Here is a 27,340-nt window from a genome sequence, read left to right as displayed (position 1 = left end):
TTGAATAGTTGCATCTTTGATTCATCAACATAATTTGATTCAGTTCGACTCTACTCAACCTAAACTCATTTCACATTTTCTTATACACTTGCATATAACAAGTTGAGGTGTGTGTACATTTACAACGTCAATCCAACCCCCATTTGGGATGTACACATACGTCAAATATCCAAAACCAAACCAAATGCAATATGCATTATTAATGTAATATTATAGTATCATCATAATTATTACTATTAACTTAATCTTTACTCAAACCTAAAACAAACTTTTTAACCTAATCTCAAAAAATTGAGCTAGATTCAAATTGACCATAGGAGTTCTAAGGTCAAATTAGGCTTGCACAAACTTATTGTAATGACACTTATCCTACTTATCATCAATTAAATTTTTTATCATCTAGAAAAATTCATTTCAAACCCTAGATCGCAACAATTCTAGGGATAATAGATTTAAGGCATCAGAAGCATTTAAAACATAAATATTTAGATCTAAAGGTAAAAAAACTTGACATTTGATTTAAATGTTCATAGATCAAACTCCAGTCAACAAAGAAGATTTCAACCACCTTGCAATCTTCCACATGATCACTCCTTCTTTGAGTCTTAGCACATGTGTAGAGTGGCTACACAACTTTCTTGACAAAAAAAAAAAGAAGAAATAAATGTTCTTTGAAAGACAATAGTCAAGTGTCTAATCATAAATTCCTAATAAAGTTTATATAGACTTCCTTATAAATTTAAGTGATTTTAACATAACTTAGGCTCAGATCACTTAATCTAATCTACTGGGTCATAATTAATTAATTAACCTTAAAAAACTCAAATTAATTAATTAGTTCAATCTAGAAAAATCATAAGTAATAAAGCATAAAATCTTGTGTAACCTTATGCTTTTACCAAAAAGCTCTTAATATCAATGATTAATTCTCTATAAAACCTCAAGACTGTGGTGCCAACAAAGAATATGAACTTGAGTAAAGACCATTGGAACCTATAAAAAAAATACCAACTTCTTTAAAATCCAATTTTAAAATTGACTCCTTCAATATTTTAATTTAATCAATTTCTCAAATTTGTAATCTACTATTCATTACTTGCAAACTCCTTTTAAATTGGTATCCGTAATCTAACAAGATAATTACTATCGAACTCCCAAGATTACCTTTATAATCATTAAGTCATAGATTCTCTTATTTTGTGATCAAGTGATATACTTTAATCCACAAAGTACATATATCAAATTCCACTTGAGGAATTATTGCAGTCACGAATTACATGATCACAAGCCTTTAGGATCACTGAAAGAGACATGTTGTCTCAATCCCATGAGATATCATTATGTTTATCTAGAAAATATCTATTATCACTTACCTTAATTAACAATGACCCAATTCATAGGATTTATATGACCACCTTAGGGTCTCACCTGTTAGCAAATTTAGGCTAATCCAACCTATGGTAATCACCCTAAAGGGGGGGTGAATAGGGTGATGGTCTCTTTTTCACAAATTTAAACTATGCAAAAATAAGAGACAATTATTTTTATAGTGGTTCCACAATTGCATATAATTTAAAAGAGTTAGGGAAGAGAGAGTGCAAACACAAGAGTTTATAGTGGTTCGGCACTTCCTTGCCTACCCCACTCTCCTCAACCTCCTAACCGAGTGAGGGTTCCACTATCTTGAAGCTTCAACCAAGCCTCCAATTTCTTTACAATTGGATTGTAGTTCCAATTCACCCTCTTGGACTTTTGGCTCCAAGCACCCTTTACACTTCTTCAAGAGATATCCCACTCTTGAACAACCTCTCAAGTGATACCCCTCACTTGAGAAAATTTCTCTCAAAGATTTGCAAATAAAATGATCTCTCAAAAATCCTAGCACAAGAACTTTAAGCTCAAATGATACAAGAGAAACTAGGATTGGATGGTGCACTAAAGATATGCAAGTTTTGGAATAATGATGCACTCAAAAATACTATTCCAAGGCTCAAATATAATCAAGAATGATTTGGGAAGGTTTTTGCTCTTTAAACAATGAAGATTGGAGCCTTTTTATAGAAGAAAAAAGTTAAACTAGCCGTTGGAGGTTCGACCGGTCAAGCTATGGGTCGACCAGTTGACTAACCGTTAGCATTTAATGTTGGCAGGTGACCGTTGGGCCTCGACCGGACCTCAACCGGTTGAGGTTCAACCTTGACCGGTTGAACAAGCATTCTGGAAGAGAGAGAAAATTTTTGTACTGGTCGACCGGTGATTGGAGCCAAAATATGTGCTCTAATGACACATATTCGATATGATTTGTGCACCAAAGGACATTCAAATCACCCAACTTGACCTAAATCAATGCTAAGGCCCTAGCCATGAGTTTAATCTATAATTTGGAGATTTATCTCAGGTTCAAGGGAAGAAAATTGTGCAAATTGAATGACTTTAGATTTTGAAAGATCAAGAAAGGGCTAAATGAGGAAATAAGTGAGTCAAGACTCATTGAACGTAAGGAAAGGCAAAACAAGGATATCATGAGGTTGAAGGATGATAAATGACCATTATGGAGTAAGAAAGAAGGCAAGAAAGCATGGGGAATGAGGCATGAAGCAAGATTTAGCTGCATGGAAATTTAGAACTCAAAAATCTGATGGCATTATATACTCTGACTTTGAGGACAAATTTGGAGAACTTTCTGGAGTCCATTATATACATACTATATATCTTTTCGAAGCTCGAGAAGTCAGGAGTCCAACACCTCAAACGGTTTGCAAATCGGAGCTGAAATGAAGAAGTTATGGCCATTTGAAGACAACTGCACCAAGCTGGAGGGTCATTTCGAAATGATTTCGAAATTCAACTTATGATTTCGAAATTCAACTTATGAATTCGAAATCCACTTCGAAATGACACCAATTTCGAATTCACCCACTGCCACTTTGATGTTCTGCCTCCTCTACCTCGGGAATTGCATCTAAAGCACTCCATCCGCCCTAGGTGGACCACACACGACTAGAAATCACCATTTTATTATTTTTTAATCATTTTTTAGGAAATTATTTTGTAATAAGTGGCCAATGAGAGTGTGCCACATGTTAGGTAATTGAGGATATTATATAATCCCTCTCAATTCTAGGTTTTAGGGATCTTGGATCTTGGATTTTTTTTCTGGAGTTTTTGACATTGAAGGAGGAAGAAGACGAGAACTTTGGTTTGTTTTCTTTTTCTTCTTTATTGAATATATTGTTTTTAGTTTCTTTTGATTCAAATTATGGATTTTTACCCTATTATGGATTGTGAATGTGACATCACCCCCATGAGAGGCTAAGAGCCAACTTGGGGCTTGAAGCATGAAAACCTAAGGGTTAGGAAACCTATAGGGACAATGGGTAAATTATTTTAACAATGAGATTAATTATTGGTTGGGTGACAATTTATCAATTTTTTTATCCTATCCTTGTGAGTTCGTTTAGGGAATGATACGGTAGGTTATTACTTGATACTAGTGATTCTTGGTAATTCTTGATCATTAGTTATCCTCGCCTTACCTACCGTTATTTGCCCTTAAACAAAGCTATAAGGAGTAGGAAGGGTTAAAAAGCCAAATCTTAAATTGATAATCAATCTCATTCATTTGATGGTTTTAGGAATCTGTTTGAAAAAGGAAAAATTAGGTTTCGGATGCAATTTTGAGTTATAGAACCCAACTTGATCGCGAGTGGCCAAGGATCCCAAAACCCTAAGATCATATTACTTAAAATACCCTTGTTTTCTATAATTTCTATACCCTAAGTTGGATTGTGGAAAACCCCAAACTTGAATCAACTGAATTTAAAATCAATATTCATTTTCTCTTATTAATCCAATTTCTTTTACTTAGTTTCACATTATTCACATATTGTTTTTCGCTTAAGGATTTAAACAAAAACAATTCATTTATTCTAGTATTGACAATTTTCATAAGCCAGTCCTTGAGAACGATACCCGGAATACTACAAAAGCCGTAGTGACTCTTTCTCTAGTTTTTCTTGACCAGAGTTACTACATAAAAAGGCTAAGTATTTTGGTACAATAGAGAAATTTCGGTCAACAGGGTACTGTCCATACCCTCAACCGGTTGAGCTAGGAGTCGATCGGTTACTGTTCATCCGGTTCACCCGATTTAGCCGATTGAGCAGTTTTTGGCTCAAAAACCAACTTTTTCAACTTAAAACCTTTTAAACAAGTTTGAAACAACATTTGACACAAGGTTTTAGTTGAAAACATGAAATCATCCAATTTTAAAAATATTTAAAACAAAATAACTCTTGGATAATTCAGGTGCATAAGTAAGGAAAATAATGCATGGAAATCCTAGTGCACTAACAACCTTACAAAGAGATCTTATGAAGCTTGGATCTTTGAAAAACACTTCTCTTTGAGGTGATCTTCTTCTTCATGATTTCTCTTTAGCTTGAATTGTCTTTGTGATTGCCACTTTGGAAATCGTCTTGCCTAATCACACTTTGAAATATAATCATTAGTTCTAAACTTTGTTTTGTTATCATCAAAATCGAGATTAACCAAACCTTGGTTTCACATCACCCATGGATCAAAGCTACTAAAGGCTTCATTACTACTTTGATATTCTCTCAAGGTGAGTCCATAAAACACAATAACTTGGTGAATTATGACTACCCAATAGTCAATGTCATGATTCACCGTAGATCATATTCAATGTATAATCATACAGACTAGTGCATTTACCATGAGAAACTTATCTCAATTACCTGTAGGGAATTAAACCGAATTCCCAACCCGTAAGAAACAAAAAAATTAGAGAAAACACACGCCAAAGAAAAACAATCACACACACAAGACAGTATTTACGTGGTTCGGCAATTTGCCTACGTCCACGGAGTTGCAGGGATATCACTATTATCAGGGAAGAATACAGAGAGTATTACATGGTGGCTACAATATTCTCTATATATATATATATAGCACAACAACCCTACCATACTAAAAAACCCTAATTACAAAAGGTGGTTCCACAATGGGCTAAACGGGCCCAACAGGCCTCAATAAATCTCTCATTAAAAAAGCCATGCAATATTATTCTGGTCGGGTCATCAAACCGGATCAAACAAAACTAGGCTCTACAAAGCCCAACAAATCTCCCACTTGGAGACTAGTCCAATCACCAACATCAAACCGCTATCCTCCAAGAAACGATCCCTCATCCCTACAACTCATCCTCCTGTCCTCAAGCTAGAAGACCAATTGAAGCTGCGCACAGCTTCAACTTCTCAATAGTGACACCCTTAGTCAACATGTCTGCAGGGTTCTTAGATCCACAAATCTTCTCAAGTATTACCAGTTTATCCTCAACAAGATAACGGATAAAGTGATATTTTGTTTGTATATGTTTTGACTTTGAATGAAAAGCCGAATTTTTGGCAAGAAAAATTGCACTCTGACTGTCACTGTGTAGAATGCCCATCTCTTGCTTCTTACCCAATTCATCTAAGAAACCATGTAGCCAAATCATCTCCTTTCCAGCTTCAGTTGCTGCAACATACTCAGCTTCTGTAGTAGACAAAATAACAATCTTCTGTAGATTTGAAGTCCATGATATAGTTGTACCACCTAGAGTAAAAACAAACCTAGTAGTACTCTTTCTACTATCAATATCACCAGCAAAATCAGCATCTACATAACCCTACAGTTTCAAACTTGCACCTGTGAAGCAAAGACATGTATCTAATGAACCCTTCAGATATCTTAAAATCCACTTGACTGCCTCCCAATGCTGCTTTCCAGGCCTACTCATGAATCTGCTCACAACTCCCACTGCATGTGCAATGTCTGGCCTTGTACACACCATAGCATACATCAAGCTGCCAATAGCTGAGGCATAGGGCACCTTGCTCATATGGTCCCTTTCTTCTTCTGTCTTTGGTGACTGTTCTTTGCTTAGTTTGAAATGACTACCCAAGGGTGTGCTCACTGGTTTAGCTTCATTCATGTTGAACCTGCTGAGAACTTTCTTCACATACTCTGACTGTGAAAGCTTCAATGTACCATTAGCTTTGTCTCTAATGATTCTCATACCAAGGATTTGCTTTGCAGCTCCCAAATCCTTCATTGCAAACTGTTTGGACAATTGCTTCTTCAGATTATTAATCTTCTCAATGTCAGACCCTACAATAAGCATATCATCCACATACAATAGTAATATGATGTAAGAGTTGTCAAAGGACTTAACATAGCAACAATGATCAGCTTCACATCTCTTGAACCCAATTCTATGCATAAAATTGTCAAACTTCTTGTACCACTGTCTAGGAGCTTATTTAAGGCCATACAAGCTCTTTCTCAGTTTGCAGACTAGATTCTCTTGTCCTTGAACAATGAACCCTTCTGGCTGAATCATGTAAAGGTCTTCCTCCAAGTCACCATGAAGGAATGCTGTCTTCACATCTAACTGCTCAAGATGTAAGTTTTCTGCGGCCACCATTCCAAGTACAAGTCTAATTGTTGACATCTTCACAACTGGAGAAAATATCTCTGTGTAGTCAATGCCCTCCTTCTGCTGGAACCCTTTAACAACTAATCTGGCCTTGTAACGTTTGCTACCATCATGCTCATTCTTTATTCTGTATACCCACTTGTTGTGCAAAGCCTTCTTTCCTACTGGCAATTCAGTCAGTTCCCATGTCTGATTCCCCAACAGGGAATCCATCTCATCCTTCATGGCTAACTCCCACTTGCTTGAATTCTCATCTTGCAAGGCTTCATCATAACACTCTGGCTCACCACCATCAGTCAACAGGAGATAATTTAAAACAGGTGAATAACGCTGCGGAGGTCTAGTGTTCCTAGAAGATCTGCGAACTTCAACTACAGGTGTACTCAGATCTACCTGTGAATTTACATTCTCCTTATCTTCTTCACCCCCTTTTTGGACAGTACTTTTAGTCAATTCATCTAAGTTGACAAACTCAGATTTCTTTTGATCTATCTCTGTAACATCTGACACTACAGATGACCTGTCTTTGTACATAACCTGTTCATTAAATATCACATTTCTACTTCTGATGATTTTCCTGTTTTGTTCATCCCAAAACCTATAGCCAAATTTCTCATCACCATAGCCAATGAAAAAACATATTTTTGACTTTGCATCAAGTTTACTACGAGCATCAGAATCAATATGAACATAAGAAATACAACAAAAAACTTTTAAATGTGAAAACTTCACCTCTTTACCGCTCCAAACCTCCTCAGGAAGTCTGAACTCCATGGGAACTGATGGTCCTCGGTTTATCAGGTAAGCTGCAGTGCTAACAGCATCAGCCCAAAAAGTTTTTGGTAGTCCAGCATGCAACCTCATACTTCTAGCACGCTCATTGAGAGTTCTGTTCATGCGCTCAGCCACACCATTCTGCTGTGGTGTCCCAGGAATGGTCTTCTCCATCCTAATTCCCTGTGCAGCACAATACTCACTGAATCCTCCATCTATGTACTCTCCTCCATTATCTGACCTCAAACATTTTACTTTCAAACTTATTTCTGTCTCAACCATGGCCTTCCACTTCTTAAAAGTTACAAATACATCAGATTTATTTTTTAGAAAATAAACCCATACCTTTCTACTTGAGTCATCAATAAAGGTGATGTAGTACCTTGAACCTCCTAGGGATGCAACTGGAGAAGGCCCCCACAAATCAGTGTGTACTAGTTCCAATTTTTCAGCCTTCGGTGTCCTGCCAGTTTTCAAGAAGCTCACCTTTTTTTGCTTTCCTAAGATGCAACTTTCACACATGTCAAAATCAATGGACTTCAATTCTAGTAGTTTTCCTTTTGACAGCAACATCTTCATCCCTTTCTCACTCATGTGACCAAGTCTGCAGTGCCATAGGCTTGTATCAGTACTTGCATCAGCAACTGCAATTGTGTCTCTTGGACATGAGGTCATATACAGAGTGCCAGTCTTCTTTCCACGAGCCGTACCCTAGCTCCCTTTGTAACCTTCCAAGTACCACCAACAAATAGTATTGCATGTCCTTCATCATCAAGTTGTCCAACAGAAATCAGATTCCTCCTCAGGTCAGGAATATGTCGAACCTTCTCCAGTAACCAAACAGACCCATTGGGCAATGATATTCGAATGTCTCCTAGACCCACAACATCCAAGGCTGAACCATCAGCCAAATACACCTTACCAAAATCACCTGCAACATAATTCTGTATGATTTCTCGGTGTGGAGTGGTATGAAACGAAGCTCCTGAATCCAAAACCCAATCATCAAGTGGACTGTCTACTGCAAGAAGTAATGCATCTTGTACCTCTTCTGTTACAGCATTAGCAGAATCATCTTCATTCTTCTTCTTAGGGCTTTTGCATTGCCTTTTAAAGTGACATGTTTTCCCACAATTCCAGCATTGTACTTGTTGGCCTGATTTAGATTTGCTTCTGTTCTGATTAGAATTTCTGGAATTTGATCTACCCTGATTTGAATTTCTGTTATTACCTCTGCCTCTTGTCTCAAGGTTTAGGGCAGAACCAGATCCTGAGGTTTCACCTGCATCTCTTCGGCGAATCTCCTCAGCCAGAATTAAATCTCGTATATCATTGTACTTGAGCTTTTCCTTTCCTGTAGAATTGCTTACTGCCATCCTCATTGCCTCCCAACTGTTTGGCAAAGAAGCCAAGACAATCAGAGCACGAATCTCATCATCAAAATCAATTTCTACAGACGACAATTGATTTGTGATTGTATTAAATTCATTTAGATGTTGTGCTACTGATGCATTCTCTGCCATCTTCAAATTGAACAATTTCTTCATCAGATGCACCTTATTGTTTGCGGACGGCTTTTCATACATACCGGACAAAGCCTTCATCAGATCTGCTGTGGTCTTCTCCTTTACAACATTGTGTGCAACAGACCTAGACAGAGTTAACCTAATAACTCCTAGAACCTGTCTGTCAAGAAGCGCCCATTCCTCAGCCTTCATACTCTCAGGTTTTGTCCCCAAAAGAGGCAGATGCAATTTCCTCCCATAGAGATAATCTTCAATCTGCATCCTCCAATACGCAAAGTCTGTGCCATCAAACTTTTCTATTCCAGACGCCTTTCCTGCTTCCTCTGCCATTGCTCCCACTCAAACCTAACCCTAGGTTCTGATACCAGTTGTATGGAATTAAACCGAATTCCCAACCCGTGAGAAACAAAAAAAATTAGAGAAAACACACGCCAAAGAAAAACAATCACACACACAAGACAGTATTTACGTGGTTCGGCAATTTGCCTACGTCCACGGAGTTGCAAGGATATCACTATTATCAGGGAAGAATACAGAGAGTATTACATGGCGGCTACAATATTCTCTATATATATATAGCACAACAACCCTACCATACTAAAAAACCCTAATTACAAAAGGTGGTTCCACAATGGGCTAAACGGGCCCAACAGGCCTCAATAAATCTCTCATTAAAAAAGTCATGCAATATTATTCTGGTCGGGTCATCAAACCGGATCAAACAAAACTAGGCTCCACAAAGCCCAACATTACCAAGATAAACTTTGTCTCTAATTAAAACGTGGTACACTACAGTATCAAATAAATTGTTTAATTCCATAAACCAACTATAAATAATTTATCATCTTGCAAAGAACTCGTGACTTGAATTTTCTATATAACTCTTAATATATCTAAGTCATGTATAATGTAAATAATACAAATGCGAATGCTAGCTCAAACAATAATTAATGTAAATAAGAATATAAATAGGAACCAAAAATCATAATATACAAACATATCAATGAAAACTTATTATATTAGATCATACCATACTTTTAATAGTTCTATCCTAACAATTTTATATTAATTTTTATTTTTTTTTAGTTAGAGATTAGCGTTTTGCTTAGTTAATTCAAAAGAATCCGAAATCAATATAACACACAATAATTAAATCAACTAAATTAAAATATAGCACTTACAGATTTCTTGTACAATTTAAGGGAATGTTAATGCATAGTAGACTTGTAGCTCTCAAGGCTGTGGCACTATGATTATTGACCGTTTTACCCATATAATATTTCAACTTGTTGAGTAGACTTAATCATATTATTAGTCATTATTTCTTATTATGAATGGTTAATTGAGTGGCATTTTAATTTTTATTTAATTCAACTATGATATGTATATGTTTTTTGTTGGATACTTCAATTATTCTTTAATTTTATTGTACTATTTTATTATTATTATTATTAGTTGTCTTTGATTGCAAAAAATGGCAAAATCATATGGCTTATTTTAGGAGACAATTGCATTTTCTCTATTAAATTTTAATTACTTATTGTTTATACACTTTTTAATTTGAACTATTAACAAAACAAAACCTCTTCTCTCCAAAGAAAATTGCAATTTCTCGATTAAATTTTAATTTGAATTATTTAAAATTTAAGATAAATTAGAATATCTTAATTAAACAAGCTTTCAAGTCGTTAGAATTAAAAGCATTGCACAATACATCAATTTTTTATTTTTTTTAAAAAAAGCACTTTATAGCCAATATTTTTTACCTTTTCATCTAGAATTTATAAATATATATAGAGAGAAACCTTTTTGATAATTTTTTGATATGCTTCAACAATTTTTTTAAAAAAATTTGGGTATAAAATTTTTTAATACTTTTTTTCTTTTTTTTTTTTGAAGTTTTGTAATTTGTTATCACATTTTAAAAACAAAAAACAAAAATAAATTATTAAGTGGGTGTCTGTAAACCAACTTAATACTTAAACTAACTTAATTTAAGTCATTAAGTAAATTAAATATGTTTTGTAAAATAACTTAATAGTATAATATAAAGTTAAAAATAACTTTAAATAATAAATAAACATAACGAATTTATTATTAAATTCACATCTTTATTTTATTTTATTTTTATTCTCATTTGCCCTAAATACTTTCATGATCTCATTTACTATTCCATGACTTCCATTGCTACTTACCTTATTTGTCATAGTTATAATTTATAAGGATAAATATATTAATTTAATGATTTATAATAAGTTTTAAGTTAATTTTATCAAACAACCTTATACATAAAGTAAAAATTAAGTAATGAGTTTTAAATTAATAACTCAAGTATAATTTAATTTAAAATCAACTTAAATCATTAAGTAATAAGTATTAAATTTTACCAAACATTCCCTAAATATGATTTTTAAAATTATTTTCAAAACTTTAATCATTAAAACAAAAATTTAAAAAGAAAAGTGAAAGCAAACATATCCTAAAATAAATTTAATATTTAAAATTTATATTTTCTATTTTGAAAAGCTTGAACTTCTTCAAGAAAATAATTAACAGAATTAATTTAGATAAAAAAATTTAAAATCAATAAATTGATAATATAAATATTATTTTCCAAACAATATTGGCGCCAATTTTTGCCGGGAAGTTTGAAAAAGGGCAAAACGACTAAATCTATTATCTAACGGGGAACGTTCCAGTTCTTACGCTTTTCTCATCCAAATGCCTCAAGAGGAAGACAATTTCGATTCCCAGGTATCAATTTTTCCTTTTCTACTATCTTCGTATTTTCTGTTTTCTGTTTGGTTGCCGAGAAAAATTAGAATCTGTCCTACAGGCTTCAGCTTCTCAGCGACCAAACAGAGGGTTGAAACCTTAAAAACTCTCATATATTGCCTTAATTTCGTTACTTTATAGGTTCTGGGTTCTTCGTTCTCGCTCTCGCTTCCTTCTGGTATGCCTTCAGACTCCGCTGGATTTTATCTTTTGTTTGATGTCTGAGAAAGTAGAAGAAAGGGGGCTCAGAAAATTTCAGATTCTGCTAATAGTGAAATTTCACCTAATTAAGGCCAAAGACAGGACTTGTATTATGGGGTTTCAAACAATGGAAAATGTTGGGTTTAAAGATTTAGTTTATTTTCCTGTTTCACATTTTCTCAGCAATTAAACGAGTACCATCTGTTTGGCTGCCGAGAGAACTGACAAAAAACCGAAAAAAAAGAAAAGAAAATGAAAATCTCTTGTTTCATTTTTCTTAGTACTAAGTCCGAGACGGTCCATCTTAACCAAGCCAAATAATTGCGCTAGGCATTCATGTCTGACCAGATGATCAGTCCTAACGGTGAAGGCCTTATAATACTTAAAAAGTTAATTTTCTTTTTTCTTTTTATTTAATTTCTCTTTCCCCACATTTTTCCAGCAACCAAACATTGTTGGGGTTTTAGCCCAAGTTGGCTTGATGTCCTAACAGCTTATACTTTTGTCAATTGGTTGCTTAACAGACATTGCATTACTGAAAAATTATGTGTAAAAAAAGTTCTGAACTTCTGGATGTATTTTGTCTTCTATCAGAGCCTCCTGACATCAGAAACTGGTTCTCAAGTTATGAATATGAATCCCCAGCATCGGATACTCTCAATGATTTCGGGTGCTCTTCTTTTAAGGGAAGCCAGTGTGAGAAAGAGGAGCTTGATACTGAAGAGAGCAACAGAGTCAAGGATGAGAATTTGGGGGAATTCATGAACACTGAACTCATAGATGAATTGGCTTCTGGTGAGAAGACAGGTCCAAATGCATTTGTTGAATGCAAAAGAGATGATAAGCTTGAAAACCCCTATGTGAATGAGGTACTCTCATTGATCTTCTCTTGCTCTTTTATGTTTCTTCTTCTATTCATATTTGATTTTCATAAGAATAGTGAACATTCTGATCTGGGTTTCATGTTTGTAGCTTAGTGGCACAATGATGACTTGGGTTCCTGCTCATCTGTGTTTTATAATTTATTTGATAAAGACTAATGTGAATTCAAAAATAGTTATGGGATTAAGTTAATTGTCAGATTGCAGATGATTAAGACCTTTTGGCTAAGCAATTTTTCCCTTTCTTGTTTGAAATTTATAGAGGAATCATGATAATGAAGGGAATAAAGACCGGTATGGTTGGAATGATTTGTGCTCCGGCAAGATAAGTGATCAAGGCTGGGCTGATAGCACACTGCAAAACCATGATACTGAGCCAACCAAAAATGTCAAGCAATCAAGTAGGAATAATGAAGATTCTTTGCCAGAGTTGGAAGGGAAATTCTCTCTGAAATGCTCGAAAACTAACAAAGGTATTGGCAAGAATGGCAGAAGATCTCCAATAAAGTTGGTTCAAAGGAAGGGTTTCATCCAAAGGAACTCAGAAGCTAACTCCCCAACTAAAGGAGTTGGTCCTGTATCATCTGAATGTGCTTCAGACAGGATTGTAGTTAATGGGGATTCTAGGAAAAAGACAAGCCTGGTGAGCAATGACAAGGAGAATGGTGGAAAAGAATTAGCAGAAAATGGTTTTGTTTCTACCAGGAAAAACAGATGCAGAGGAGAGAATGATCATAACCATCTTAATAAGCCACAAGAATTTCAGTTGGTGAGTTCGAGAAATACAGGGATGGTTTTGTCAACTGGTGAAAAGAATGTTGGGGAAAGGAGGAAGGTATTGTCAGAAAAAACCAATCTTCAACACTCAGATGTTACAGAGATAGCTGGAAAATGGAAGTGTCCCCAGAAAAGCAAGCCAGATCTTGGACCACCATTGAAGCAGCTTCGACTTGAGCAATGGGTTCATCGCTTATGAAAACATCATTTTGAGAAGACAGAAACTCAGATGTCAAGCAATGGCCATCTTCTCTATGTATCAATTATTCTGTCATCCTTAAAAACTGAAAGAATTGTACAACCTACAAAGCCCACAGGAAATAAAATTAGTGGGTACTAATACGAGATCCATTGCTTTTATAATAAGAGGGAATATTCAAAATTATGTGTAATAGTCTGTTCCTAATCATGTAAATATTGTCCATTTTGGACTCATAGGAGCTCTAATCATGTAAATATTGTCCGTTTGGGATCCATAGTCCTCACGGCTTTAAAAGACTTTTACAGGGTTAAGAGAAATTCATACATATATAGCGTTAGGAACTTTTCCTCCAATTTGATGTGGATGTCATATTATGTGACTTGTAAATTAGATTGAAAGACTACATTGGACATGGATATTTATCAAAATTATAAGAAGAGGGATTTTTATTCATCTCTTCTACATGGTGTTATGATTCCTCTTTATTCTCATCTTATTTCCATTATCATTCCTACATGCCAAATGCACCAGAGTGTATATAGAAAACATACTACATTGGACAAGTATTTATCAAAATTTACACATGACTGATATGCCCTTTTTTTTGTCCTTCTCATATATTAAATTCAACATATTTTTAGATCATGTTATGATTTTAAGAGTTCAATTGTAACAAAAACAACTACAAAAAAAAAAAAAAAAACCTCTATTAAAACAAATAAAAAAAAATAAAGAGGATGTGAAGAATCTTGAAAAATATATATATAAGACAAGAAAACTATGATAAATAAGAGATTAATCTCTACAAGTTAATCATTACTATGAATTTGAACTTCATCGAAAAAAATAAGAGCACGAGAGTGTAAACCAAGAGCGAGAGAGAGAGAGAAAAGCGATAACAAGAGTGTAAATTTTGAGAGCGAGGTAGCTATGATATGTAGATGGAAAATGAACTAGGAATGCGGAGGAAATGATATTTTTTTAATAAATAAATAATATAAAAATGTTCAAAATGAGTATTTTCTTTTTAAGGATCATTTGTTAAAAATGGTGAAATAATTCATAGTTTGCAAATCTAGTTTTCCGGTTTTCAACCTAAAAAATACTAATTTTAACTAAAATGCCCTTACACTTTTTTTTTGTTTATATATATATAAACTCTCTTTAACACTTACATATAAATAATAAAAAATAAAAGAAATTTATGTTAAAATAAGTTATTTTTCAAGTTCAAATATAGAAGAAATTAGATTTACAATTTTGAGATTATTTCACCCTTTTAATAAAAAATAAAATGATCTCAAATCTATAAATCTAATCATTCATATTCCACCTAAAAAATAGCCCATTTTTTATAAAAAATATTTTTATTTTTATTTTGGTGAAAGATATTTTTATTTTTACTTTTTTTTTTCTTGTAAAATAATCTTCTTTTTTTTTTTCCTTATGAAAGTAATCAAATTTTAAAAACTTATATGATCACAATAAATTTTGAAAGAACATTGATCTCAAAAATATTTTACTTTTCAAATTCCAACATGGCGACATGATAGAAGTTTTTGCAACATCTTTATAATAAAATAATTCCAAGGAAAAACGAAGGACACATTGTGGGAAAAACTGGTGCGTGAAACGCCGCGTTTTTATCCAAACAGGTGAAAGGGTCGAACAACTTGCTGATCATGATTGTGATTCGGCACTCACATCCCGTATAGAATCGTGAAAATTCGCAGACCCTCGGTGTCTGCAGCTGCAATAATCAAATGGGTGTGTTCGCTATATCTCTCTATCACCACTGCCGCAGAAATTTCTCATTCAACTACCATTACCAGAGTTGTAGAACTCTCATATTGCAGTCTGCTTTTGAATCAGTTAGAGTCCAGAGACTTTCCCACGACGATTCTGGTAAATATGAAAAAGAGAACATTGAATTGAATTTCTGTCTGTCCAGAAATCCAATCTGATTCAACTACCGAACTGAGTATTTTTCAGGTATTGTTGAGGTTCACTTGGATCGGCCTGAAGCCAAGAATGCCATTGGGAAGGAGATGCTGGGAGGTTTGCAAAACATTTTTGAAGCTATTAACAGAGACGCGTCTGCTAATGTTGTCATGCTAAGTAGTTCAGTTCCCAGGGTATTCTGTGCAGGTGCTGATTTGAAGGTAAAAGTATTAGGCTACGAGTATTGGGCTTCAGCTGTTTGTTGATTTGCTTTCAAGAATAGGTGGAACTAATCACATTGAATAGTGGGGTTTTTTGTTTTCTGAAAAGGAAGTATGTTTGATGAGGGGATTTTTCAAATCAAAATAAAGATTACCCAATTACTGATTGTATGATATTTACAAGGGGCTTTACAGGTGTAAAGAATGGGCCTTTCTTCGTGAGGAAATTGTAGAAACTAGAAAGGTAAATGTGAAGCTGAATTTGATCACCAGGGTTTTGAATTGGAGTAGGTATGGGCAAGCCCTCAAATTCTCAACTGTCACACCATTAGAAATTAAAGATGTTCTAATAGAAGTGGTTGTGAAGATGTGAACATTGTTCCTTTGGGTTTTATTGATCACAGTATTAAATCCTAGAAATTGGACTAATGTTGAGTTGCAGGATGACACCTCTGATAGCCTTAGCTATATGCACCTTTATATAGCACTGTCTCAAGTTATAGTTCTGTGAAATTGGTATGATTATAATCTTGGACTGCTTCAATCCTCCATATTATTCACTGTTCAGCATAGTTTCTTGCTTCTGAAATCCATTTCTTATGCCAGTCTTAAGAGGTTTGAGTGATATAGAGCATGAAGATTTATGATATTGTCTCAATGGAATTTCCATTTTATAATAGAAAAGCTATGGATATTCTTTCCCACAGAGTAAAAGGAGTTTAAGGAAAGTTAGGTGCGGTGCTTTGAAAAACGAAAAGGAAAATAAAGATGGGTTATGCGTTTTAGCGGAAATGAAGGACTAGATTTGCTTCCTCACAAGTGAACCAAATATTATGGTTTGTTTTTGCCTTGTTTTATTGATTTTTTTTTCTCTATTGCAGGATCTGTAAGCCTTTTGGCTTTCTCATATGAAGTTGGAATAGAAATTTTTTTCCGTTCCTTAAGCTTTTACATGTATGTTTATACGATGACTAATGTGTCAACTAAAGAGCCACCACTGATACCTTGTCTATTAACCCATAGTTGTTTCACAAATTGGTTATAATCGTGGTTGTCTTAATTTCAACTTTTGGCCAGTCAACATTGATCTCTTACTCTCAGTTATGCTTGCATTGATTTTTTTTTTTTCCTTAGGAACAACCTTATACAGCAGCTTATTCATATGCTCAACAGTAGTTCTTTGCTATAAATTGGACTTGACAGGAACGCAAAACAATGAATCCTTCTGAGACTCGGTTTTTTGTCAACTCATTGCGCTCCACATTCTCATTATTAGAGGTGAGTCTTCATCATTCATCAACATGCCTTCAATATGCACCTTAAGTTGCAGACAGATGGTCCACAATAATATATGCAATCAAATACAAGGTTGATAGTAAAATCAATTGTGATAAAGGTAGTGGGCTCCCTTTCATTTTGTAGATTAGATATTTAAGAGCAGAAATTTTCTAGATTAGATATTTAAGAGCAGAAATTTTCTTTAGTTGGAAGATTAGATTGTCAAGAGCTGAGATTTTAAGTACTCTAGTTTTATCCCCTGTGAAAATGCTGTAAAAATATATATGTCTGCAAAAGTTTATAGTTATATCATATTCACATTGAAATTCATAACCAATTATAAACTTTTGCAGATGTATATATTATTTTTCTATTAAATCTGAATGTATTTAACATGATTATGCGTATGTTTGTGCACATGGGGGTGTTAGAGTGTGAAATATATGGTAACAATGAACTTATCAGATAATGCCTTGCTTTTTAGCCATTAGAAATACAAACCTATAATTATGCTAACTTTAAAAACTTAATCAATTATTATACTATTACATATATTCCTTTTAGCCGTTATCACTTTTTTCCCTTTCTATAATATCATCTTTGTGCTTATTATACAATTTGATTCTTTATCTATCAAAGAAAAAAAACATCTTTGTGCTTATGAAAAAAAAAAAAAAAAAGATATTCCTTTTGGTTGTTGCCAGATACAATTCATGGTTAAGGGCAGGTGCATATTCATCCCAATTCATATGATTTAGTACTTATATGTACACACATTGAGCATATTTAAAAATTTGCATATTCACAAGAATGCTCTAGAGGCAGTTTTGGACCATGAGGCTTTCTTCTATATTGATGCTTTTTCTCCCTCTCTAGTCTATTGTTATAATGCCAGTGTGGTGCGTGCATTTTATTTTCATTATATTTTGGTCTTTCCATGTTCATATGTTAGTTCCTTATTTGTTTTTATCTCTCCTTGACTGCTTGTACAAACTACTTATATTCATTTTGTACCAGCATTCTATGTTCCTTGTCGGATGTCTTTATTTCTGTGCATTCCATGTGTCTGCCTTCTCCTTGAACATTTGTACAAGCTTCTTATGTTTATTTTGTACAGGCACTCCATGTTCCTACTATTGCTGTTATTGAAGGAGCAGCACTGGGTGGTGGGCTAGAAATGGCTCTATCATGTGATCTTCGGATTTGTGGTAGTTCTGGATCTAATACTTAATTTTGTCTGTTGTATTCCTAAAATACCTGGCAGTTTAAATTGAAATCTGATTGTTATTATTCTCTTGTTTTCACGTTGAATGAATCAGGAGAAGATGCGGTATTGGGCTTACCAGAAACAGGACTTGCTATAATTCCTGGGTATCTTCTTACTCTCATTTAACATTCTGTAACCTATATTGTTTTTTCCTTATGAATTTCAAAGTGCCTGAATCTTGTTTGATGGGGAAGTTACCTAAATTTCTTGCTATTTCAAACTATTATTGGAGAAATTACCAATTTTGAATGTACTTTGCTTGCCAATGACAGACGGGGAATTGCTGTACCTAATCAGCTTATCATTTCAGTTATAGTGCCATTGTTAATATACTTTGACTATTTTAACATTGTCCTTCTCAGCATGAACCTCACAGAATCCTTTCTTTTTGCAGGGCTGGTGGAACTCAAAGACTTTCAAGATTGGTTGGAAAATCAATTGCAAAGGAACTCATATTCACTGGTCGGAAAGTTGGTGGCAGGGATGCAATGTCAGTAGGTATGTTCTATTTGAAGTTACTTTAATTTTTGCTCCATATTTACCAATGAAAGTGAGCTATGCTGTAGGATTAGTCAATTACTGTGTTCCTGCTGGTGAAGCTCATTTGAAGGCACTTGAAATTGCTCAGCATATAAATCAGAAGGTACAAATCTTTATCTTTTCAGATTCTTCTACTAAGGAAAAACTTAAGACATGAGACACCAACATGGCTTTTGAAAGTGAACCAGTCTCATAGCAACCAGACTAATACCACAATGAGGGGACCTTCTGTCATCACATTTTGATTTCATGTGCTGAGAAATTATGATTGCAATCCTTGCCTTCGCTCATAAAAATCTTTTAACATGTAAAGTAACACATTATAAACCAGAGCCATCCAATTTTTGGATCAGCCAGTGGATTCTCAAGGGCCAAATTTTGATGCAAAATTAAAATTATTATTGTTATTATATCATTATTAGAATTTCATGAAATCGGGAATCCTAGTGGCAATTTATATGCATTTTGATTGCGCAAATTTCATTATTATATCATAATTAGAATTTCATGAAATCAGGAATCCTAGTGGCAATTTTTATGCATTTTGATTGCACAAATTTCAATGTTAGACCAATCCCAGTGCCCATGACCATAAGTGCACACTTATCATATATATAGCAATTTTAGTAAAGCCATTCAGAGTACTAGCATCATTACATTTATGGTCCTTAATCTTTTGGATATATGTGGAACTTCCCACTATGTATGCCAACTTGGCTTCCTATAGCATCATATGCATTTGTTTGTATTTGGATCTGAATGCATGTAAACTTGGCTCTGAGCAAGAGCTTCATCTGTTGTATATTTAAGCAACAACCATAATTCTCTACAAGTTTTAATTATCAGCAAGGCCTTGTATTGTAGCAGACGATGCTTGGCTGCAGAAAATACATGTTACGTACAAGTCATTCTATTGTTTATAAAAATAGCATTTAAGTGATGCATAGTAATTTCATATTCAAACTGACTTCATATCCTTCACAGGGTCCATTAGCATTGCGGATGGCAAAACGAGCTATCAATGAGGGGCTCGAGTTAGATATGGAATCGGCTTTGGCATTGGAAGAAGAGTGTTATGAACAACTTCTGAACACAAAAGATCGCTTAGAAGGTTTGGCAGCCTTTGCCGAGAAGCGGAAGCCCAGATATAATGGTGAATAAGAGTAGCAAAGATGCCTACATGAACCCATGAATTAAAATAAAAGACTTTTGCAAATACCCTTGCTTTAACAATGTTCATTGCATGATGTTTATCTCCTGGATGTGTTTGACAGTGATTATAGGAAATGTTTATGACGTTTTTCAAGTATTATTTTAAAAATATTTCATAAAATCATTATCAAACGCACTTTAAAACTTAAAAGGATAAAAAATTTAAAGTGTTAGAAAGATTAAAAGTGTTTTTTGGAATCAATGGCAAACAGACTCTCAGAGTGCGTTGGGCAGTGATTATAAGAAATATTTTTAATATTTTTAATACTTAAAGAATGAAAATTTTCAAGTGTATACTTCTTATAATCACTATCAAACACACACTAAATGCTTGCAAGATTAGTTCGAGAAGTCAATCAAACCTTTGGTTTCCACATTGTGCCAGTTTAGTAATCTCTAGCTATTTTCCATTAAAAAACTACAAGAATAACCCTACTTAAGCATTGGTGGCATGAATACTCGTCATCTACAACTTAAATTTACCTTAGTAGGCTAGGATTTTTTATGAAATAAGAAATAAAAACTAAAAAAAAAATATTCAAAACATAAATAAAAACACTTGCATCAACTTCAGATGGATTCAACTTTCTTGACATGTAGATTCATTAGCTGCCATTTCAACTCACCTTCGAGTTCACAGATGAGGTTCATATTGCCTCTGTTTCAACATTGTCATTGGAAGAAAGGTTTTGATTGTTTCTCCACTGATGAATGATGTTATTAGCTTCAGCCTTCATAGTGGCCAAGTAACAATGAGGGAAATGAGAATATTGTAGGGAGAATGATAACCTGCAACTTGGGGTGAGAGGAAAGAAGGATTTCTAGGGATGGAAAGAGAAGTGAGCTGCTAAAAAAGTGCGTTACACTATTTGATTTTCACCTTAAGTTTCAAATAGCAATCTAGTTAAAAATAAAAATAAAAAGTTAGTTTCAAAATAGTGAGTGCAGCCTCTGTTTGGTGTTTCAATTATGGCGAGAAGAAAAAGAATAGCCAAGTCCAGTATGTAAACTATTCTTTGGGAAAGTGAGTTTCCTTTTGAGCCTTATTCATTAGTAAATATGAATAAAATAAATTTTTTTATTATAAATTAAATTTATGATTAAAAAAGAAAAACTAAAAAAAATATTTATAAAATAATATTAATATATGATATATAAATTATTTTTATATATTAAATAACATAATATAAAAAAAAATATTTGTAAAGTTCAAATAATTTAATCATGAATATTGTTAAATATAATAAAATTTTCCTTTTTCTAAATTGAAAATATTTAAATATGATATAATTTTTATTTTAAATATTGAAAATAACATATATTTTATATTATTTTTTATTCATTTCACAAATTAAATATAAATATAATATAACATGTCCTATTAGGTATGCTACTTTAAAATATCATGTTTGTAGGATATGCATATTCAAAGATATCATATCTCAGGATATGCATATCTTATCTAATGAGATATGATATCCTAAAATATACATATCCTATCGTATCATATCCCACCAACCAAACGTAACCTCAGGTCATATTTGGTTAGTCAGATATAACATAGGATATGATAAGATAGCGGATATTATATCATATTTCATGTTTAGTTGATGATGAAATATGATAAATTATGTCATCACTTATCTTATTTTATGTTCAACCAAATATGAGATATAATAAGTGGTGAAAAAATTTATTTTTTATAATTATTATATACTCATTTTACAAAATATTTTTTTATTATAAATTAAATTTATGATTAAAAAGGAAAAGCTAAAAAGATATTTATAAAGTAATATTAATATATGATATATGAATTATTTTATATATTAAATAACATAACATAAAAAAATTATTTATAAAGTTTAAATATTTTAATAATAAATATTGTTAAATATAACAAAATTTTCATTTTTTAAATAGAAAATATTTGAATGTGATATAACTTTTATTTTAAACATTGAAAATAATAAATATTTCATATTATTTTTTATTTATTTCACAAATTAAATATAAATATAATATAATATAATATAACATATTTTATTATATATATATCAAAGGATAGGAAATCATATCTTAAGATATGCATATCTTTTGTAATGGGATATGATATGTTACGATATACATATCCTATCCTATCCTATCCTACCAACCAAACTTAGCCTTAGGTTATGCATTGGTTGTTTCACTAGCCAAATTTTTCGTCTCAAATCATGAATGAAACTACGAATATGAGAATTATTCGTTTCTCATATAGAGCTGTAACATTCGTTTCACATAGAAAACTATGAATAACTTCAAGAGAGGACCTTTTGTTTCTTTAGAAGAATTATATTTTTATTCTTTTTGTTTCTCAGAGAGAAAAGAAAACATATTTCTTCTATTGGTGGTTTTTAGGGAGAGAGAAGCCAAAATATCTCTCTTAGGTTTTTAGGGAGAGAATTCTCACCAAGAGAGATTTCACTCAAAGAAAAAAAATAATAATAAAAAGAATTTTTATTTATTTATTTATTTTTAATAGTGGCAGTTTCTGGGTAATTATGAAACTCCCAGAAACTGCTTCCCCATTTTCTCACTTATTTGGGTTGGGTCGGGTCAAGTCAGCCCACTTGGGCACCCAAACCCAACTCCAACACACTTAATTTCCTCCGTTATATAAAGATTAAATCATTTTAAAAAAAATTTATAGTGAAACCAAACATGAAAAAATTATTTTCCTTTATATTCTTTTTTCTTTCCTTAGTATTTTCCGAGAACCAAACATAACTTTAAGGAATATTCCATCTGATCCCCATAATTATAGCTCCATTTGGAAATTTCAATCTTCTGTATAATGCAAACTTAGATAGTGAAACTACTAGAATTTCACAGCATGAGTTACTAAGGATATGAAAAAGTTTTGATTCAGTTCAACAAAAGTTAGTGCATTTTCTGTTTAATGACTTCCATTAAAAAAAGAAGTGATTAAGTCTCCATGCCTTAAATGTTTCTTATATGACTGAGAAACCTACATAATCCAAATCTTGAATATGGGAATCTAGTAGGCTAATTCTTTTTTTTTTTAATCAGAAACAAAAGATACGTCTAACTAAATTTGTAGATATTGAAGATTTAGAGAGTCCTATTAGAACACTTACATTGAACTTCTTGATTATTCTGTCTAACTTCTTGATTTTTCTTTTTCGTTTTTTAAGAAAGGTAGTTGATTGACAAGTGAGTCTTCTTGTTTAAGTAAGGAAACAAGTTAATGAGATAGTTATTCATTCTAAAGAAAGCCTGAACCAGAACTTGTTTATAAGCATAATGTTACCGCCTGCTCGTTCATGCAGGGGAGCAGGAAGGTTTTCAACATTATCCCTGCTCCTCAGGACTCTACATAAAAAAAAAAAAAAAGACTGGTCAGGCTTGTTTTTTTTTTTTTTGGGAGCTTGCTAGGCATACTTTGGAGCTTGCTAGAAAATACCAGAATATTCCACAAGCTTCCAAAGAAGAGTAAAGTTCTTCAGAGTTATGTGGAACTGACCAAACTAGACTGAAAATCTCTTAAAGGGACTAGGAATATCTAGAAGACTCAGGAATTGTGTAGATACTCTACATAACGCAGATGTTATGGGAGGTGGTTGCAGGGTCCTCCAAAAACCTCAGGATCTATAGAACACTCTAGTTGTCTTAACTAGCTAGGAGAGATCCTCATTTGGCCAAGACAATAGATCTTGTAAGCTACACTCCTTGTAAAGCTTTGAGAACTATATAATTGCATTTTTTCAAGCTTTCAAGCATGTTCTCTTCTTTTTCAAGTCTTAGCTTCCGAATTGCCTAACTATAGTTTAGTATAAGTTGGGGAAAGATTAACTTAGCTTCATCAAGCAAGCTTGAGTTGTCTTAGTGTTGTGCTAGTGCTTAGGAGAGACCCAAATCAATGACAATAAGCTATTGAAATTCTAGCTGCACTGTTATTTCCTTGCAATGTCATATAAGAGATTATCGACTTTAATTGACGAGGTAGTCATGGACAAAGTTTCCATACATGAAACAATTGTACTTTAGTAGCATGATTAACATTGTGGTACGTAAACTTCAGTAATGGAAATCCTAAGAACCCAACTACATGACTGTTCTTTTATATCAACCTTTTGGTGATGAACTAACTATATATGGGTAGCAAATCTAGTACAATAGATAGATTATCTTCCGCTTTCAATTTTTTCGTTTCATCTGCTCTTCAAATTCTCACTTTTCCATCAGCTTGTAGGACAATGGAGACTGTTGTCTTTGTGCCTTCTCCTTTTTTTTTTTTTTTCCAATTTCAATTGTTATGGAAATTTGCAACAAAAAGGGGAATTGGAATTTAGTTTGTGTGGATAAGAAGGAGGGCGGCCTAGGAATCTGTACTTTTGTGGCCCTAAATAAAGCCTTGCTATGAGGAAGTGGAGTTGGAGATTTGCAATAGAAGGGGAGTCCTTTGGAAAGTACAAATCATCGTAAGGAAGTATGGAATAAAGGATGGGGGGTGGTGTTTGAGAGGAGTAAGAGAAGGTTATGGTGTGGGAGTGTGGAAAATCATCAGAAATGAATAGGAGGAATTAAGATGTAGATTCCACTTTATGGTAGGGAATAGGAGAAGGGTCAAGTTTTGGAAAGATTTGTGGTATGAGAAACTAACCTTGAAAGAAGCTTTCTCTAACTTATTTCATTTGGCATTTAATAAAAATGGTTGGGTGTCAGAAGCTTGGGAGGAGGACAAGGATTTGGCTAGTTGGAGTCCTCGCTTTTCAATACGATTGGGAGTTGGGGAAAGTGGAGGCTTTGTTTCGCAAACTACTATCCTTGGTTGTGAGAAGAGAAGTAGAGGACGTTATGAGCTAGAGAGAGTAAGTACAACAAATTCTCTATTAAGCCCCTTTATTACTTCTACACAAGGGCTTTTAGAGAACCTTTCCCATGGAGTATCAATTGGAAGTCTTGGCCCCTGTGAGGGTGAGTTTTTTTTTGCTTGAAGCAGAATTCTGACCATAGACCAGTTGAAAAAAGAGGGGTTAGAATATCCCAAATATATGCTACTTATGCAAAGAAGATGAGAAAATTACTAACCACCTACTCTTGTTTTGTGGCAAAGCTAGAATGTTGTGGATTTTGATCTTTTCCCTTTTCGCTGTGCAATGAGTTATACATTTCTCAGTTAGAAGGGATTTTCTAGGATGATACAACTCTTTTGTGGGTAAAAAAGGGAAAAGGTGTATAGGGCTGCCCCTTTGTGTTTAATGTGGACTTTATGAATGGAAAGAAATGGAAGAACTTTCAACGATGTTGAGCGGTCTAACTAAATAATTAAATATATTTTATTATATACTTTTGTGAATTGGATTAAGGTGTATATAAAAGATCATACTTTGTCCTTAATTGATTTCATAGATTGGTTGTTTGTCAAGTAAGGAGATGATTTTTTTCTTCTCCTCATTGCTTAGGTTTTTTTGGGCGTTGTTTGTATATTTCATGTGTTTTTTTTTCCCTGTCTTTTGGCACTTTTAATTCAAGCCCTTTATTAAAAAAAATTTAGAAAGTTATTATTATTTTTTTTTACTAAGCTAGAAGTAATAGCGTCTGCTGGTGGACATATAGGTTTTCTACCATGCCATTTTACTTCATTTTGTAGTTTCACAACGGGAAGGCCATTAATGCCTATTAATTAACTCGTAAGACATGGAGATAGACTATTGAATTTTCATTTTTTTTTTTCTAATTTCAATTTGTATGGAAGGTTTTTTATGGTAAGTTAGAAGTACAACATCGGCCAGTGGACATACATTTTCTACATGTCATTTTACTTCTTTTTGAGGCGTCACAATGGAAAGCCCATTAATGCCTATTCCATCTTTTTATACTAATGTACATATAAGAAAAAGTATAACCCCGGCAAATCCGGACGCAAATCTTCTAGATTCGTCTCTATAGCTTAGGTTTACCATAATTAGTGCAAATTTGCATGTACAAATTAAATAGAAAAACCTCTATCAAATTACAAATAGGCAAAGCCTAAACTGTTCTTTTTGAAATCATCACATTTCTCCTTCCTTTTGCTCTAATTGTGTTTTTCTTGAAGCTTGTCCATGGAGCTGGAGATGGATAGTACTATTTCTTACTCAAGAGCTGGCATGGTGGCAGAAAGATCATTCTCGAGCAACAGCTTCAGCCTCAGTCAACCAAATGATCATCGCTCCTCAAGGTTCAGAGGGGTAGTTTTGCTACACAGTGGCAACTGGGGTGCGCGGATCTCCATCCAATACCAGCTTGTCTGGCTTGGGACATTTCCGACTGCAGAGGAGGCAGCTAGAGCTTATGATACAGCAGCCCTCAAGCTCCATAAAGGAGATTCATTCCTCAACTTCCCTTGGTCTGATCATAGCCCTCAAGAGATCATGTTCCAGAGCTATTACTCCATCGGTGAGATTTTCAAAATGATTAAAGATAAGTCTTACTCATCCAACCTTGCAACTTTCATTGCAGATCAATCATTGATAATGAACTATGCGAGTGACCCGATGTGTGAACAAGGGATCTCTTATCAACTACTTTTTAAGAAGGCGCTAACTCCAAGAGATGTTGCCAAGCACCCTAGGCTACTCATCCCTAAGGAATATGCACTGATGTACTTTCCGCCAATCACAGGTGATGTGGAATCTGTCCAGTTAATGTTCTATGATAAGGATGGCATTCCTTGGACTTTCCGATATTCTTGTTGGGAGAGCAATCAGAGCTTTGTGTTTACAACTGGCTGGAAACAGTTTGTCAATGCAAAAAGACTGAAAAGAGGAGAGACTATCTCTTTTTATAGATGTGGAATTGAAGAGGAGTTTGAAGAGAGTGCATTTTTCATGATAGATGTAGACCGTGGCGATTGGGAAAGTGATGCCATTGGTGAGCATATGGGAGAGGAAATCAGTGTGGGAGGAAACAGTAACAATGGAATGGATGTTGATGACAAGGAAAAAGAGGCAGCAGACAAAGGGTTTGTGCTATTTGGTGTAAAACTTGGTTGAACAACACCAAGCCACCACCCTCTCTTCCTAAGTTGCCTTCATGAAGGGTTCTTCTTATCTTTATGGGCTTCTCATCTTTTGGTTTGAAGGGTTGTCTAAGACCTGTTCATGCTTTCATGTCATCTTGATTTGTTTGATTTTCCTGTGCTCAATGTTCATGATTGAGTAGTATTGGGAATTTTCCTTTATGGTACTAATCATAGCTC

The 27,340-nt window shown here is 33.9% G+C and overlaps 3 protein-coding genes across 3 annotated transcripts; all 3 read left to right on the top strand.

Annotated features, from left to right (window-relative positions):
* The first annotated feature begins 11,502 nt into the window (after positions 1 to 11,502).
* LOC104881023 (uncharacterized) lies at positions 11,503 to 13,822 on the top strand. The gene is made up of 4 exons (XM_010659582.3): positions 11,503 to 11,553; positions 11,716 to 11,752; positions 12,370 to 12,644; positions 12,919 to 13,822. The coding sequence occupies exons 1-4, from the start codon at positions 11,521 to 11,523 to the stop codon at positions 13,630 to 13,632; spliced, it is 1,059 nt and encodes a 352-aa protein (XP_010657884.1). The 5' UTR covers positions 11,503 to 11,520; the 3' UTR covers positions 13,633 to 13,822.
* Positions 13,823 to 15,220: 1,398 nt separating this feature from the next.
* LOC100259474 (probable enoyl-CoA hydratase 2, mitochondrial) lies at positions 15,221 to 20,215 on the top strand. The gene is made up of 8 exons (XM_010659592.3): positions 15,221 to 15,540; positions 15,628 to 15,797; positions 17,001 to 17,075; positions 18,193 to 18,283; positions 18,395 to 18,446; positions 18,737 to 18,840; positions 18,909 to 18,985; positions 19,867 to 20,215. Exons 1-8 carry the CDS (start codon positions 15,399 to 15,401, stop codon positions 20,041 to 20,043), a joined length of 888 nt encoding a protein of 295 aa, XP_010657894.2. The 5' UTR covers positions 15,221 to 15,398; the 3' UTR covers positions 20,044 to 20,215.
* A 5,989-nt stretch (positions 20,216 to 26,204) lies between these two features.
* Positions 26,205 to 27,134, top strand: LOC104881027 (AP2/ERF and B3 domain-containing transcription factor At1g51120-like). The gene has a single exon (XM_019226086.2). It carries the CDS (start codon positions 26,205 to 26,207, stop codon positions 27,132 to 27,134), a length of 930 nt encoding a protein of 309 aa, XP_019081631.2.
* Positions 27,135 to 27,340: the final 206 nt, after the last annotated feature.

This window comes from Vitis vinifera, chromosome 2 (assembly GCF_030704535.1).
Source record: "Vitis vinifera cultivar Pinot Noir 40024 chromosome 2, ASM3070453v1".
In the NCBI taxonomy this organism is placed as follows: domain Eukaryota; kingdom Viridiplantae; phylum Streptophyta; class Magnoliopsida; order Vitales; family Vitaceae; genus Vitis; species Vitis vinifera.
Note: the sequence above shows the minus strand (reverse complement) of the source record. Positions and strands in the feature narration are given on the sequence as shown.

Bases quoted from the DNA above. Each gene is read 5' to 3' on its own strand.
- LOC104881023 (XM_010659582.3), top strand. From the start codon at position 11,521: ATGCCTCAAGAGGAAGACAATTTCGATTCCCAG. The intron at 11,554-11,715 runs GTATCAATTTTT...GTTACTTTATAG, and splicing joins AAGACAATTTCGATTCCCAG to GTTCTGGGTTCTTCGTTCTC. The intron at 11,753-12,369 runs GTATGCCTTCAG...GTCTTCTATCAG, and splicing joins CTCGCTCTCGCTTCCTTCTG to AGCCTCCTGACATCAGAAAC.
- LOC100259474 (XM_010659592.3), top strand. From the start codon at position 15,399: ATGGGTGTGTTCGCTATATCTCTCTATCACCACTGCCGCAGAAATTTC. The intron at 17,076-18,192 runs GTGAGTCTTCAT...TATTTTGTACAG, and splicing joins CCACATTCTCATTATTAGAG to GCACTCCATGTTCCTACTAT. The intron at 18,841-18,908 runs GTATGTTCTATT...GCTATGCTGTAG, and splicing joins CAGGGATGCAATGTCAGTAG to GATTAGTCAATTACTGTGTT.
- LOC104881027 (XM_019226086.2), top strand. From the start codon at position 26,205: ATGGAGCTGGAGATGGATAGTACTATTTCTTACTCAAGAGCTGGCATG.